This window comes from Galeopterus variegatus, unplaced genomic scaffold (assembly GCF_000696425.1).
Source record: "Galeopterus variegatus unplaced genomic scaffold, G_variegatus-3.0.2 Scaffold81, whole genome shotgun sequence".
Taxonomy (NCBI): Eukaryota; Metazoa; Chordata; class Mammalia; order Dermoptera; family Cynocephalidae; genus Galeopterus; species Galeopterus variegatus.
The window spans coordinates 916,827-930,344 of NW_007726192.1; the positions used below are offsets into that span (position 1 = coordinate 916,827).

At 43.3% G+C, this 13,518-nt stretch overlaps 1 protein-coding gene across 1 annotated transcript in view; it reads left to right on the plus strand.

The window, feature by feature from the left end:
- Positions 1-235: 235 nt before the first annotated feature.
- EGFLAM (EGF-like, fibronectin type III and laminin G domains) overlaps positions 236-13,518 on the plus strand; it is a 55,915-nt gene continuing 42,632 nt past the window's right edge. Inside the window, exons 1-8 of the mRNA XM_008579802.1 lie at positions 236-335; positions 2,685-2,800; positions 3,394-3,524; positions 3,634-3,803; positions 4,448-4,548; positions 5,677-5,777; positions 7,768-7,912; positions 11,680-11,869. Coding sequence (XP_008578024.1) covers positions 236-335; positions 2,685-2,800; positions 3,394-3,524; positions 3,634-3,803; positions 4,448-4,548; positions 5,677-5,777; positions 7,768-7,912; positions 11,680-11,869 — 1,054 coding nt within the window. The remainder of the gene's footprint in view (positions 336-2,684; positions 2,801-3,393; positions 3,525-3,633; positions 3,804-4,447; positions 4,549-5,676; positions 5,778-7,767; positions 7,913-11,679; positions 11,870-13,518) is intronic.

Consider the following 13,518-nt stretch of genomic DNA (forward strand, 5'->3'; position numbering starts at 1 on the left):
CTGGAGGCCGAGAGCCCAACCTGCTGAAGATAAAAGTGAAGGTTTCTTCGTGCACGTGTCATATACTCCTTTTACTACCGAATGGATTTCTTCCTCTGAAATCCAACAATTCTGAATATATGAGAGAAGCAGAGATAGAAATGGAGAGAGAGGCAGGGAGAGAGATGGAAAGACACAGAGGTGAAGAGAGACAATAGGAAGGAGTGGTCCTCAGGGACTTTTGGCTCTTTGAGTGATGACATGTGGTGCACAGCTGTGCTGCATGCAGGTGGCTCAAAAGAACCTGCATCCAGGTATAAATCTGTCATCAAAAGGCTTGGATTTTCAGCTGACAGGTGGGCTATTTTAAATAAAACTGTGGGGAGTTGGTGTGGAGGGGATGAGAACAGCACCTCCGGTGTTATCCCACCTCTGTTCAGATGTGCCTGAACACCCGAGAGCAGCTCATCCTACCCTGTTTCTGTATCACCTGCTGAACGCGTTTCTCTCTTCCTTTTCCAGGAGACCAGTAAAAATGTCAACAGTGTGCCCCCTGACAGAAACGACTTTTGGCCATTTCCTTCAGCTCCATTTTCAATCTGTTTGCTATTTTGCTTGGAGGAGTGCTATGATCTGAATGTTTATGTCCCCTGAATTTCACATGTTGAAATTCTAATCCCTAAGGTGATGGTTTTGAGAGGTGGAGCCTTTGGGAGATGATTAGATCATGAGGGTGGAACCCTCGTGAATGGGATTAGTGTTCTTATTAAAGAGGCCTGAAGGTGCTTGTTTGCCCCTCTCACTGTGTGAGGACACAGCTAGAAGGCACAGTCTATGTAGAAGTGAGCCCTTACCAGATACCACCAGCACTTTGATCTTGGACTTCTCAGCCTCCAGAACTGTGAGAAATAAATGTTTGTTGTTTATAAGCCTCTTGGCTTATGATATTTTTGTTATGGCAGCCAAAACAGACTAAGACAAGGAAGGTGAGTTTGTTTTTGTGAGAAAAGTGTTAGCTTAGCTTACTCTGAAAGCAGAATGTCTTTGAGTTCAGTTTATGTTTTTTATATTATTTTTCTTTTTTCTTTTTCACCAGTCGTCCAAATACAGTGGGCATCTAATAACTAATAAGCATCAGAAACCTACCAAAGTCATTTTCTGTTGCCAAAGGTATTGCTACCCTAAAGGCTGGTGCCTGGCATGTGCACTTTAGAGAAGGCAGCTAGTACCTGTGCCAGCCCAAACCCACTGGGAGGACACGAAAGGCTGCCACTCCTGAGGGAGTGTGCCTGTGTGGAGCCTAAATCAGATCTGTTGTGGATCAGTGGACTGTGTAGATGACAACTGAATAAAAGGGTTAATCAGATTATCCCCCAAAGGACAATGGCCTGTATTGTCGTCTAAGAGTTTTTCTCAGCCCACCTTCCAGTTCTGAAAGATCTTATTGTCCTGCTAAAATAGGTGGAAGTGGTTGGCCCCCAAGATATCATATAAGGCCCCTCTTTTTTCTGGGTCTGGGAGTGTTTATTATAATCTCCCTTTCTTGTTTTAAAGAACTTTTAATGAAATACTTCATACTTCAAAAGTATTATATAAAAGATAATATGAACACTCACATGTACCCAGAACCTAGCTTAAGATATATAATATTACAGATACTGTCAAAGGCCCTTGTAAATCATACCTCATTCATATCCCTCTTCTAACTTCCCTTGGATATTTTTGTGACTGTCATTGTCTTACTTTTCTCAAGAGGCTAAATTACATATATATGTATGTACATGTATATATATATCCCTAAATAATATATTGTTTGCCTGCTGTTGACTTTTTATAGATGGTATTAAGCTGGATGCATTCTTTTGTAACTTGCATTTTTTTTTTGCATGAAATCATGTGAGATTAAGCCGCGTTGATGTATTAAACACTCATTCGGGGCCGGCCCGTGGCTCACTCGGGAGAGTGCGGTGCTGATAACACCAAGGCCACGGGTTCGGATCCCATATAGGGATGACCGGTTAGCTCACTGGGTGAGCATGGTGCTGACAACACCAAGTCAAGGGTTAAGATCCCCTTACCGGTCATCTTTTGAAAAAAAAAAAACAAAAAAAACACTCATTCGTTCATTTCCCCTGCTATGTAGTACTCTATTCCATTGATGTACTGTAATTCATTTATCCATTCTCTGTTGATGGACATTTGCAGAGTTGCTTGTTCTTATAAAAGGCAAATGTGGGATATTTTTTACTATTATAAGTTCTGATGCTACGAGCCTCTTTTGCACATGCCTCTTGGCACACATACGCAGGAAGCATTTCTCTAGGTTTTGTAAGTTGGGGTGGGATTGCTGGATATAAACATTTTCTACTTTATTAAATATTTCCAAGTGCTTTGCAAAGTGCTTGTGCCAGTTCACACATCTAACATGAGTGTATCCTTGGCAATGTTTTTCATTGCCTGACTCACATTTTTGCCAGTCTCGTAAGTATAAAATGGCATCTCTTTCTGATTTTAATTGGCATTTCCTTGATTACTTATGGAAGGAAACATTTTTCACATTTCTTGGTCATTGATGCTTTCTCTTCTGTGGTGAATTCCTTGTATGTTTCCAGTACGTCCTGATCCATTCAGCACAGCTCTGAGTGGGGATAGAAAGTGGAGCAAAGGCCTGTGTTGACAGAGGTGTGCTGTTTTTCTTTGTGAAGGCCCCGAGGAAGCAGGCAGTGGCCGCTATGGACCCCATTATATCACTGACATGGGAGCCAGTGAGGACGATGAGGGATTTGAAGACGACTTAGATTTGGATATTTCCTTTGAGGAGGTAACAATAATCCGTGCTCTTAAAACCCCGATTGTCTTTATTTTCTGGATGAACAAGGCAGTTTAGCCAATTGACCATAAACATTTTACTTAAAACTTAAATTGGCCCATTTGCTTTTAACACTTATTTGTTTCCTCTAATTACTAGGTTCCCCATGATCGTGAGTTAGTAGCAGGAATGTACCAAGCATGCTGATATTCTGTGGACAGCCTCTGCCTGCCAACTTCACAGTCTGGCAAAAAAATATTTAGATTTCCCACTAAGTGAAATTTTATAACAGTACCTATTATAAGAAAATGACAATTCCTCAGCAAAGTAACGTATCTTTGTAATGTTATAATAAGAATAAATTATATAATTGCAGCTTTACCACTGATTTTCTGGGAAACACAGAGCAATGTACTTAAAATCTCTGAGCCTCGGGTTCTTCATTCATAAATTGGGGTCAATACTATTTGCCCAATCTACATCCCAGGGTTTTTGGAAGTATCAACAGTGACCATATTTTCAAGTATTAGGCAGCAACCACAAATAAGGCAGTCTAACTACCATGCTCTGTGTTCATCCTGAACCTTTTCCTTCTCTGGTTTTAGATTAAACCACTTCCTGTTACCAAAGGAGGGAATAAGAAGATGACATCTATGCCTCACTCAAAGACTGTTTCCAGACTTGTCCCCCCTACCTCAGCATCTCTCCCTACAACTGCGGTGGCTCCCACCCCGGTAGAGAAGAAGGGGAAGAATGGTGTGGCCATGATGTCAAGGCTCTTTGACTTGTCTTGTGATGAAACCCTCTGCTCTGCTGACAGCTTCTGTATCAACGGTGGCTCCCACCCCGGTAGAGAAGAAGGGGAAGAATGGTGTGGCCATGATATCAAGGCTCTTTGACTTGTCTTGTGATGAAACCCTCTGCTCTGCTGACAGCTTCTGTATCAACGACTACACCTGGGGGGGCTCGCGATGCCATTGCAACCTGGGCAAAGGTGGCGAGAGCTGCTCAGAAGGTAGGTCCTCGGCGGGGTCGGGGCATGGTGGTGGGGGCCCACTGGGAGCTGGAGGGCAGTTTTCTCATCCAAACATGGTTCCTTCGAGTCCCTATTCTAATATAAGTCTCTTCTTCCATGTACTGGTCAATAATCAGCCATGCAGGGCAAAGTGCCAGGCAACTCTCACTGTTCCTAACTAGCCAGCAGCCGTGTTTCTACAAACGTGTAGTGCTTTCACAACAATCAGTAAATCGTCCTGATGGCACCTTGAGGAGGTGGGCTTTACTAGGATCACATCTCTACCAAAAATTCACCTAAAACATGTGCATGAGGGTTAAGAAGGATAATACTTGGACTAAGTTATATTACACAATGTACAGCTCAAAGCAGGTGACGATGGTCGTAAAGCCATTGATCTCTGTTTGGAGAAGCAAGCACCAATCTCCAAAAATTCAGTTGTTGCCTAAGAATTTCAGAAGCTCAAAGTCTCCAAGAATGAGAACAGTAAGTGTAAAAAATAGAGAAAAGAAGATAGTTATCCAAATTTAACAAACTAGTGGGGGGTTTTCACTTGATGGGATTCAGACAGTGGTGTGTATTGATCTTTGTTTTTGAAGAAATGAGGAAACAGCATTCTTTTGTGTTGTCTTTTTTCTTTTCAGATATTGTTATACAGTACCCTCAGTTCTTTGGACACTCCTATGTAACCTTTGAACCTCTGAAGAACGCCTATCAGTCATTTCAAATTACTCTTGAATTTAGGGTAAGAGGATTAGTCATTTGATGAGTGCTTATTGGGCATCTTAACACAGCAATGTGCTATATCCAAAGGGAAGGGGAGAGGAAGAGAGAAGCAGGGGGAGGGGACAATCAAAGGTAAATATGACACAGAGTCTGTCCTAAACCAGTTCACAGGATAGTGGGAGCAATGGGCACGTTCACAACATTTAAGTGTGCCAGCGAGGGGAGGGTGGGCTTTGTATGTTACTAGACTACAGAAGCTGCTGGTCTGAAGGTTCTCAGTGGAAATGTTGTGGTCCTTGCGATGATGTCCACAGTAGTGACTCCTCCCAGACCAGGATTTCAGGAGAAATATTGCATTTACCATTCCAAAATCCCTTTTACAGGGAGCACTAATATCTGTCTTCACTGTCATTGCTGTAGCCAAACAAACAGAAAACGTATACTGTACGTAACCCTGGCATATTGTGAGGGCCTGTTGGACGCTCTCCAATCTGAATCAGCTGCAGAATTCAATCAGTGACTTCAGCTTAAAGTGGCTCTTTTGGGTATCTCCAATGACACAAAAAGGTTTGGAGGTCTGGAAACAAGTCCCCCTTCAGGTCATGGCCACATTATTGAGTGTCCAAGAGATGACTCGTCTTTGTCTAAGACATCCAGCATGACTGTCGCCTGGGCTGTACTTACGTCCTGTGCTCCTGATAGAAAGAAAGAAGCAAATTCGCATGCCTCCCTAGAGGGAGGGGAGTAAAAAAGAATATAGAACAAAATGGAATGTTCTTTGGTGAGAATAGAGTTTGTTGAGCATGCTCAGTGTTCTCTCTATGAGCATGGTCTTTGCACATATGGTTTTCCCGGGGCTCTGAAGGTGGATCCACAAAGCCAAGTAAAAGCAGGTCAAAGACAGGGTCACCTTCCTCTCACCTCACTGCCATTCCTCACCCACTGTTTATATTGCAGTCATTTGTTTATTGAAAATGAACTGGCACTGGATGCCTGGGAATTAATTGGAGTCCCCATGCTTGCCCGTTTGTAAATAGGATTGCAGAGGAGAACCAGTCAAGTTTCGGATTCATGAATGTTTCCAGATGGCACTTTTGTGGAAAAGAGGTGCTCATTGTTCGTGTGGCTTTTGTTTGTATAATCACAGGCAGAGGCGGAGGATGGCTTACTGCTCTACTGCGGGGAGAACGAACACGGGAGGGGTGACTTCATGTCCCTGGCTATCATCCGGCGCTCTCTCCAGTTCAGGTAACTCCTGCCAAAAGCCCTGTGGATTTTTTATTTATACTATCCTACATTGTATTTACATTTTTATAGTGTGAATGAATTATATACAGCCTGGATTCCAGTAGATAAAGAAATGGAGTGTATAAAATGAGCATGGACCAGTTTACTAAATACTGGAGTATCCGGGTTTCAGGATAGCCTTTGAAACTTGAGTTTTGGAACCTCATAATTATTCACTCATTCAACAGCAAGTGGTTCCAGAGCTCCCACAATGTACCAGGCACTGCTGTAGATCCTGAGAATGCAGCAGTGAGCCAAAGAGTCCCTTCTCTTCTGGATCTCTAGGGAATGTGATGGGAAGGAGGCTGGGATCTCCTCCTGTTCTCCTTGTGGCAAATATGGATGGCAGCCATGGAGGGGAGGGAGGATGCTGCAGCCACCTGAGGGTTCACAGAGGCTCTGTCCTGGTCTTCCCCCGGAGCTGTGGTGAACTCTTTGGCTTGCGTCATCTACCCCGATCATTTCTTCCCCAACACACTTTGGAAGTCACCTTTAGCTTATGTGTGCCTCTCTTGAGAGAGGAGGGGCAGAGTTTTATGGAGGGTTGAGTGTTTTAATCACACATCACCCTCATGTAATCAATCACCTATTTGTGAATGGCCAATGCACATCAGCCTTGTCCTTCTCCATAGTGCCCTGGCTAAGATACTAATGACACCATTTCACTGTTACCTGACCTTCCACAAATGACGCAACCTCTCTAAGCCTGTGCTCCCTCATAGGGCCATTGTGAGGGTTAAATGAGTTAATCCAGAAAAGTGCTTAGAGCAGTGCCTGCCCCAGAGCAAGAACTCAATAAGCACCAACTATCATTGCCTTTTTTTATTACTATTTTAGCATGAAAAATACTTTTGTTTAAGTTGGAGAAGACTTTGGAGCATCCCACTTGGGCTAGAAAATGGGCCCCATCCTTTGGTGAATGATCTGATTTATGGAAGTTTGATGTTAGCCACTAGGACCTGGGGCAGTGGTTCTAACCTTGTGCAAGTCTAGCACTTGGAGGATCAGGTAGACTCTCAGTAGCACTGGCAGTTATTGGCTGGTTGCAGCTCTCCAACTCTGCAACTCCTGCTGAGTGGTTCTGATGTCCCCCTCTAGCTAAGGCTGTCCAGCAATGCCTTTCCACCCCATTCCACTCCACTGAGGATCATGAGATGGTAAGAGGCCCTGAGAAGTGGGCTGCAGATAATGCAAATCATAATAAGGAAAATGCCAGCCATGATGCCTTCCCCACTGGCAATCTCAGGCTCCATGGGGAAGTGGCATGGTGGCTGGAAGTTGACTGGAAAGGACTGAACTTTTTCCTTTCAGGCATAGTGACCAGTGGCCCCCTGGGCATAGGGAGGTTGGGAGAAAACAAGAGGAATGCAGCCATCTGAGGATGCTCCTCCGTTGTCCCACAGCTCGCCCCAGAGCCTGAACCTCCTATGGAAACCTCCCCTATATTTGGGCACAAGCTGAACACACATGGCAGGGCTGGCCAGCTTGCCAAAACAAGTGTGAAAACTTGAATTTTTACATTTTATTAATATCACTGAGCCTGTCATTTGAGAGTTGGGAAAGTCCCCAGAGAAATCCCAGGAAGCAGAGTGACTCATGTTCCAATCTGCTGCACTTCAAATCCACTTTAACATCCGGCAGTCTCTGAAAAGGAGAAGTTGGGCCTGAGCTGCCAGACGTTTTCTCAGCTGCAGAGAAAATCAGGTTAAAGAAGTCCCTACATTGAAAGGTCCTATGGGCAGATTAAAGATAACTAGACTGAGATCGTCCCAGGGAAGAGGCATCTAGTTCTTCCATGTATAGATTTAAACATCTCTTGATATTTGCAAACGTAACTCTAAACAGATTGACTCTGAAAGGAGCCATCACCCTGGAAGTGATGTCCATGGAATCTGAAAACATAATGAGCTGATTGATCAAAGAACCTTCCTTTTCTTTTCCTCTCCCACAGGTTTAATTGTGGAACTGGGGTTGCCATAATCATAAGTGAGACCAAAATCAAATTGGGGGGCTGGCACACAGTTATGCTTTACAGAGATGGGCTGAACGGGCTGCTACAGCTGAACAACGGCACCCCAGTGACAGGCCAGTCACAGGTGAGTGCAAGCCTCACCCCTGCTCACCCCACCTAGCACCCACTGTAGACATCCCGAGATGTGCTCACTGCAGAGAACTGAGGCAGATCTGCAGGATCCAAGTTCTGGATGGGCTTGGTGAGGCCCATTTTTCATGGTGAACCCATGCAACTGAGCTTTGACATGTTCCTGCTCAGTCTTGCCAGTCAAGGTGGGCTTTCAGAGCACACATCCATCATGCATCTGCCCAGGAGAAGAATTGAACTTGCAAGTGTCATTGCTGTTGGGTGCACAGCACATGCTGTAGGCCTTGTGCCCAGGGACATGCTCTCTTTCCACAAGGACATCAAGGCCAGGGGTAGAGGAAGGCCCATATTAGAAGAAGAGAACCCATTATTAACATCAAACACAAAGCTTGCTTTTAAGGCAGGGGTGTTGCAATCCTGTGGCTTTAGGAAATAGTCTTAAAAGGTTCACTTGGTTCAATATGCAGGAATAATCTGTTCATCTACCTTTTGGGGGGGCCATGATTATAGGAAGTGGTAAAATAATTTAACTGTTGGGCTGCTCAGCAAATCACCTAGGTATTCACATATTTGTTATGCTCTGGGTAATTTTAGGACTGTGTTTAGAATAAACAGTTTGAATTAGCAACCTGCCAAGGAACCAAACCTGTAATTATAATCAGGCAGATGTCCATATTCTCTGAGGAAAAATGTAGCAAGAAAGCCTTTGTATATGTTTCTATAGCTTCCTCTCTGCCTGAGCTTCTCACTACTCTTTGCCAGCCAGACATGTTATGTAAAGGGCCATGCCTTGCTGATCCAAAAAATAAAAGAATAGAAAAAATTCTCTTTAATTTGATTTGGACCCCACTGATTCCAAAGGAACAAGAATCCAAATCTAGTAAATGTGAATCCAGTGATATTGCTTATGCCCATATTGCTAGAAAAGGAAAAGACAGGGTAAATGAACTACAGAGTCACGTAAATGCCAGAACAGTAGGCCTAACGTGATAAAGTGAAGTTTGATAGGAATAAAAGAACTTTCAACTTCGGCCCAAAATACTAACATGCAGACAGAATGGAGTCGCTGTAATAGAAATAACACGTGAAAATGTCTAGTGGTTTAAAGCAAGGAATTTCAATAAAGGTTAACAAACAGTGCTGTGTGTTAACTACAACAAGTTAAAGAAATTGTAGGCTGTGTTAATAGAGGCTTGGTATCTAGAAAAAGGGAGGTGACATTTCTGTTCTATTCTGGTGACTATGTGATAGCTTCCAATGACTCTAATGGTGACTCTTAATCCTTTAAGATTACATTCATATAGATGACCACATTGTAAGAGGCCCATAGACAAATTGGAGCATGTTCAAGGGGCAGTCACTCAAACAGAAAGACTACTTGAAATCCCTTCAATGATTGATTAAAGGATTATAGATTAGTTTGGAAGAGAGAAGATGGAGGTGTGGATGGTGGCTTTTCATCATAGAGTCAAGGAAGAGTCTTGGGGAAGAAGGATTTATTCCATGGCCCCCCGATGCTGAAGCCAAATGGGGAGAGCCTCAGGGAGACCAATCTTAGCTTCACCTAATCATATAAAGGTGCATGGAGGTGCAATAGACTATCTCAGGAAACGCCTCCATGTCCTTGGGGGGGGTGTTCAGAAATAACATCTAAACCTTTTGATAGGGATGTACAAGGATTCCAACAGCCAATGGAAGCTTGGATTATATGATTTTTCATATTTTTTTTCAATCCCAATACTTTTTGATTTTAATGAATACAGTCATCCTTTGGTATCCACAGGGGATTGGTTCCAGGACCCCCTACAGATACCCAAATCAGTGAATGCTCAAGTCCTTTTTTATATAAGATGGCGTAGTATTTGCATATAATTTGTGCACATCCTCCCATATACTTTAAATCATCTCTAGATTACTTATAATACCTAATACAATGTAAATGCTATGTAAATAGTTGTCATACTTTATTTTTATTTTTTATTTTGTTATATTGTTATTTTTTATTGTTATATTGTTATTTTTTATTGTTTTCTTCTTTTCAAATATTTTTGACCTGCGGGTGGTTGAATCTATGGATGTGGAACCCATGAATTTGGAGGGCTGACTATACAAGAATTAATTTCAAAAAGCATGTAACTTTATGGATGCTCAGGGTGAAGTTTACCTCTCTACTACTGGGACTTGCTAAGCAAATTGTATCAGCAGGTCCACAGATGTGGCATGTTTAATAAGCTGTCTTGGGAGATAGGGATTCTATCTTAAGTCGGTTCCCCAGAAGCAGAGCTGAGATGAGGAATCCTGTGCAAGGGACATGTTAAGAAAGTGCTCCCAACGGAAGCTGGCAAGTGGGAGGAGATGAACATGGAGGAGGAGAAAGCCAGGCAGAGTGAGATCTCCGGCACAGTTCTTCAGAGTATGGCTTCAGCCTGGTCCCACGGTGGAGCGCTGGAATATAGATTAGACCTTGGAGTTATCCCAATCTGTTAAGGGCTGTCCTGGGGGAATGCAAACTCCAGGGCACTTCCATTTCTCTGTATAGGCAGGGACCTGAATGCAAACTTCATGAGAAGAAAGTAAAGGACAGGCTCGAAGACTATTGCCTGGGATGCTGTGAAGGGCACCTCAAAGGAGCCACCCACCTCTGTGATACACTGATGCTCTAGAAAAGGATTCAGCTCTCAGGCCCCCTGCTGTGGTCCTTGATCAGGGAACAGGACCAGAAAGGTGAAGAGGATCCAGAAGAAGTGAATTCTGAGCATCTTGAGAAATAAGCCAAGAGGGCATTTAACTCATCTAATGAAAGCAGCCACTGAGCAGTGGCTGGCAAACAATTTAATTAATCCTTAAAACCCTCGGCAGGTACTGTAAAGCTGCCTAGCTCATGCTCAGTCGGTATTTACAAAGATTCTTATCTATTCATTAGAAAAGATAAAATGATGATTAGATTTTCCACTTGCTGGCAACAAAAGTTTAAAGGATAAATATTACATTTCAGGGCTTACACTCTAGACACTTTAAAAGTTCAGGCAGTGTGCCTCTTCCCAACACCCTCTCTACCCTTTAACCTAAATGAACGAGATATTTCTGTAATAAAAAAAGAATGACCAAGGGTGCCTTAATTTTGTCCCACCTAATGTTCAGCTCTGTATTTTGTAACCTCAAAACCTGCAATTCAGATTGTGGTTGGTCTAAGATTGGAAGTTTCCCTACCTCACTGTAATAACACTAGAAAAATTTTTGTATCTGTGAGCAAATTTCAAAAAATTTTGCAACACGATCGGTTTGGCAACTTCTCCTCCACAGGTTTCTTGCAGAATATAGCATAAAGGTGAATAGGATTATAAAAGGGTAAGCTTTAGCCCATGTAAAATTAGTATTATCACTTTTTGAGGCACAGAATGGCCCTATGACCTGTCCAAGGTACACAGTAAATTGGTGTCAGAGCTAGGAAGAGAAAGTTTGTTTTGGATGCCCCGCATGGTCAACTGCCTGTTGAGTTGGTCTTGGCTCTGACTCCCTTCCTTTCCCTTGTAGACATTCCAAAACCATCCCTCATGGAAGCACAGCCCTCTGAGAAGCTCATTGAGTTTCCAGTGGTAACCATGGGTTTAATTTTCCCGTTGTGCAATGTCTTAAAGATAAATGTGATGGAAGAAAACATTGGTGCTGCAACCTACATCTTAACCATGTCCTTCATCAAAATACATTGTGTTTTGGCTTTTGATTTTGTTTACTGAGACAGAGTGATAATCTTTCTTAAAGGGTCAGTACAGTAAAATTACCTTCCGGACGCCTCTCTATCTTGGTGGGGCTCCCAGCGCTTACTGGTTGGTCAGAGCAACAGGAACAAATCGAGGCTTTCAAGGCTGTGTGCAGTTGCTTGCTATTAATGGGAAGAGAATCGACATGAGGCCCTGGCCACTGGGAAAAGCACTCAGCGGGGCTGATGTAGGTAAGTGTCTACCCAGTGGGTCGGGGTGCTCTTGTGGGATTGCCCTTCTGGCTTGGGCCAGAGAGGTGAGCAGCAACATCAGTTGTAATCCAGGGAAGCTGGTTGATGCAGAACTTCAGGAGGGAGGTGAGCCCAAAGTGTGAGATTGGTGCTCTGCAGAAATGTTGACCCTGAGTCTGAACAGCAGATATGGTCCCAGTATGGTACACCACACCCTTGGTTGTGTCCTGCTGCCATCTGGGACCTCTTCATCAAATATGGCATGGTGTCACTGGACAAAGCAACAAGCAATCCAGCCCTTTCACCCTACCTCGCCAGCCCAGTGGAAAAGCTAACACAATAATGTGAAAAGAGCTTTTGTACTCTCTGCTTCTAAGAGAAATAGTCAAATTCTAATTCTTGATCGCTGCGCCAAACATTTTCTTATCTGCCTTCCCATTTACTCCTCACACTAACTCCAGGAGATAGAAATTATTATACTCATTTTATAGCAAAGAAACTGGGAGCTTATAGAAGTTAAATAACTTGTCCAAAATAGCAGGCAGAGCTGAGATTGTTTTTAAAGCACTAAGGATGTTTATTCTCTCACAGGAGACAGTAGGTAGATAATTCCAAGGTTGGTTAATTCAATGACTGCCTTAGTCGGCTAGAGCTGCCATAACAAATTACCACAGACTGGGTGGCTTAAATGTCAGAAATACACTTTTTCATGGTTCTGGATGCTGGAAGTCTGAGATCAAGGTGTTGGCAGGGTTGGTTTCTCCTGCGGCCTCTCTCCTTGGCTGGCAGATGGCTGCTGCCTTCTCACTGTGTCCTCACATGGTCTTTCCTCCGTGTGTGCATGCCCTCTGTGTCTCTCTGTGCGTCCACATTTCCTCTTCGAATAGGGGCATTGGTCAGACTGAATTAGGGCCCTACTCTTAATTTAATATTAACATTTAACATTAATTACCTCCCTAAAAACCCTATGTCCAAATATGGTTACCTTGGGCATTGGAACTTCAACCTGTAAATTTTGGGGGACACAGTTCAGTCCATAACAGTGACTCAGTGATATCAGAGCTTGGGTTGGTGTCTCTGTGCATCTCTTGCTTTTCACCCACAATTCTAAGCGTAATTGCCTCACACGACATTGGCAGGACTGGCGAGTCCCTTTCCTGTGTCTCTTTTCCCTCCAACTCCAAGATGTTACTTTGAAAGAAGGCAAAGTTTAACACCATAGACCCACTACCCAGACTCTATCATTAGCGTTTTGCTACATTCGCTTTACCACGTATGGATCCATCCCTCCATCCATCCCTCAGCAGAGCTAGGATTCGCTCTTTATGACCCTAGGTACAGTTTTTGTTTTGTTTGATTTGTAGCTAATATTAGTTGAGCACCTACTATATGTAGGCATTGTCTAAACTACTTTAACCTTACATCTTCCCCAAATTCCCATGAAGTAGTTGCTATCATTAGCCTTAGTGTATGGAAGAGAACTAATGGTACAGAACAGTAAAGTAAAGTAACTTGCCCAGGTCACACAGCTAGTAAGTGGTAGGGCCTATATGTGACCTCAGCTATTCTGGCTCCATTGCCTGCCCTTTTAACCAAATCCACTACAGCAGAGGCTCCCAAATCGGCCTCAAATTGCTTTCCTCCAATTT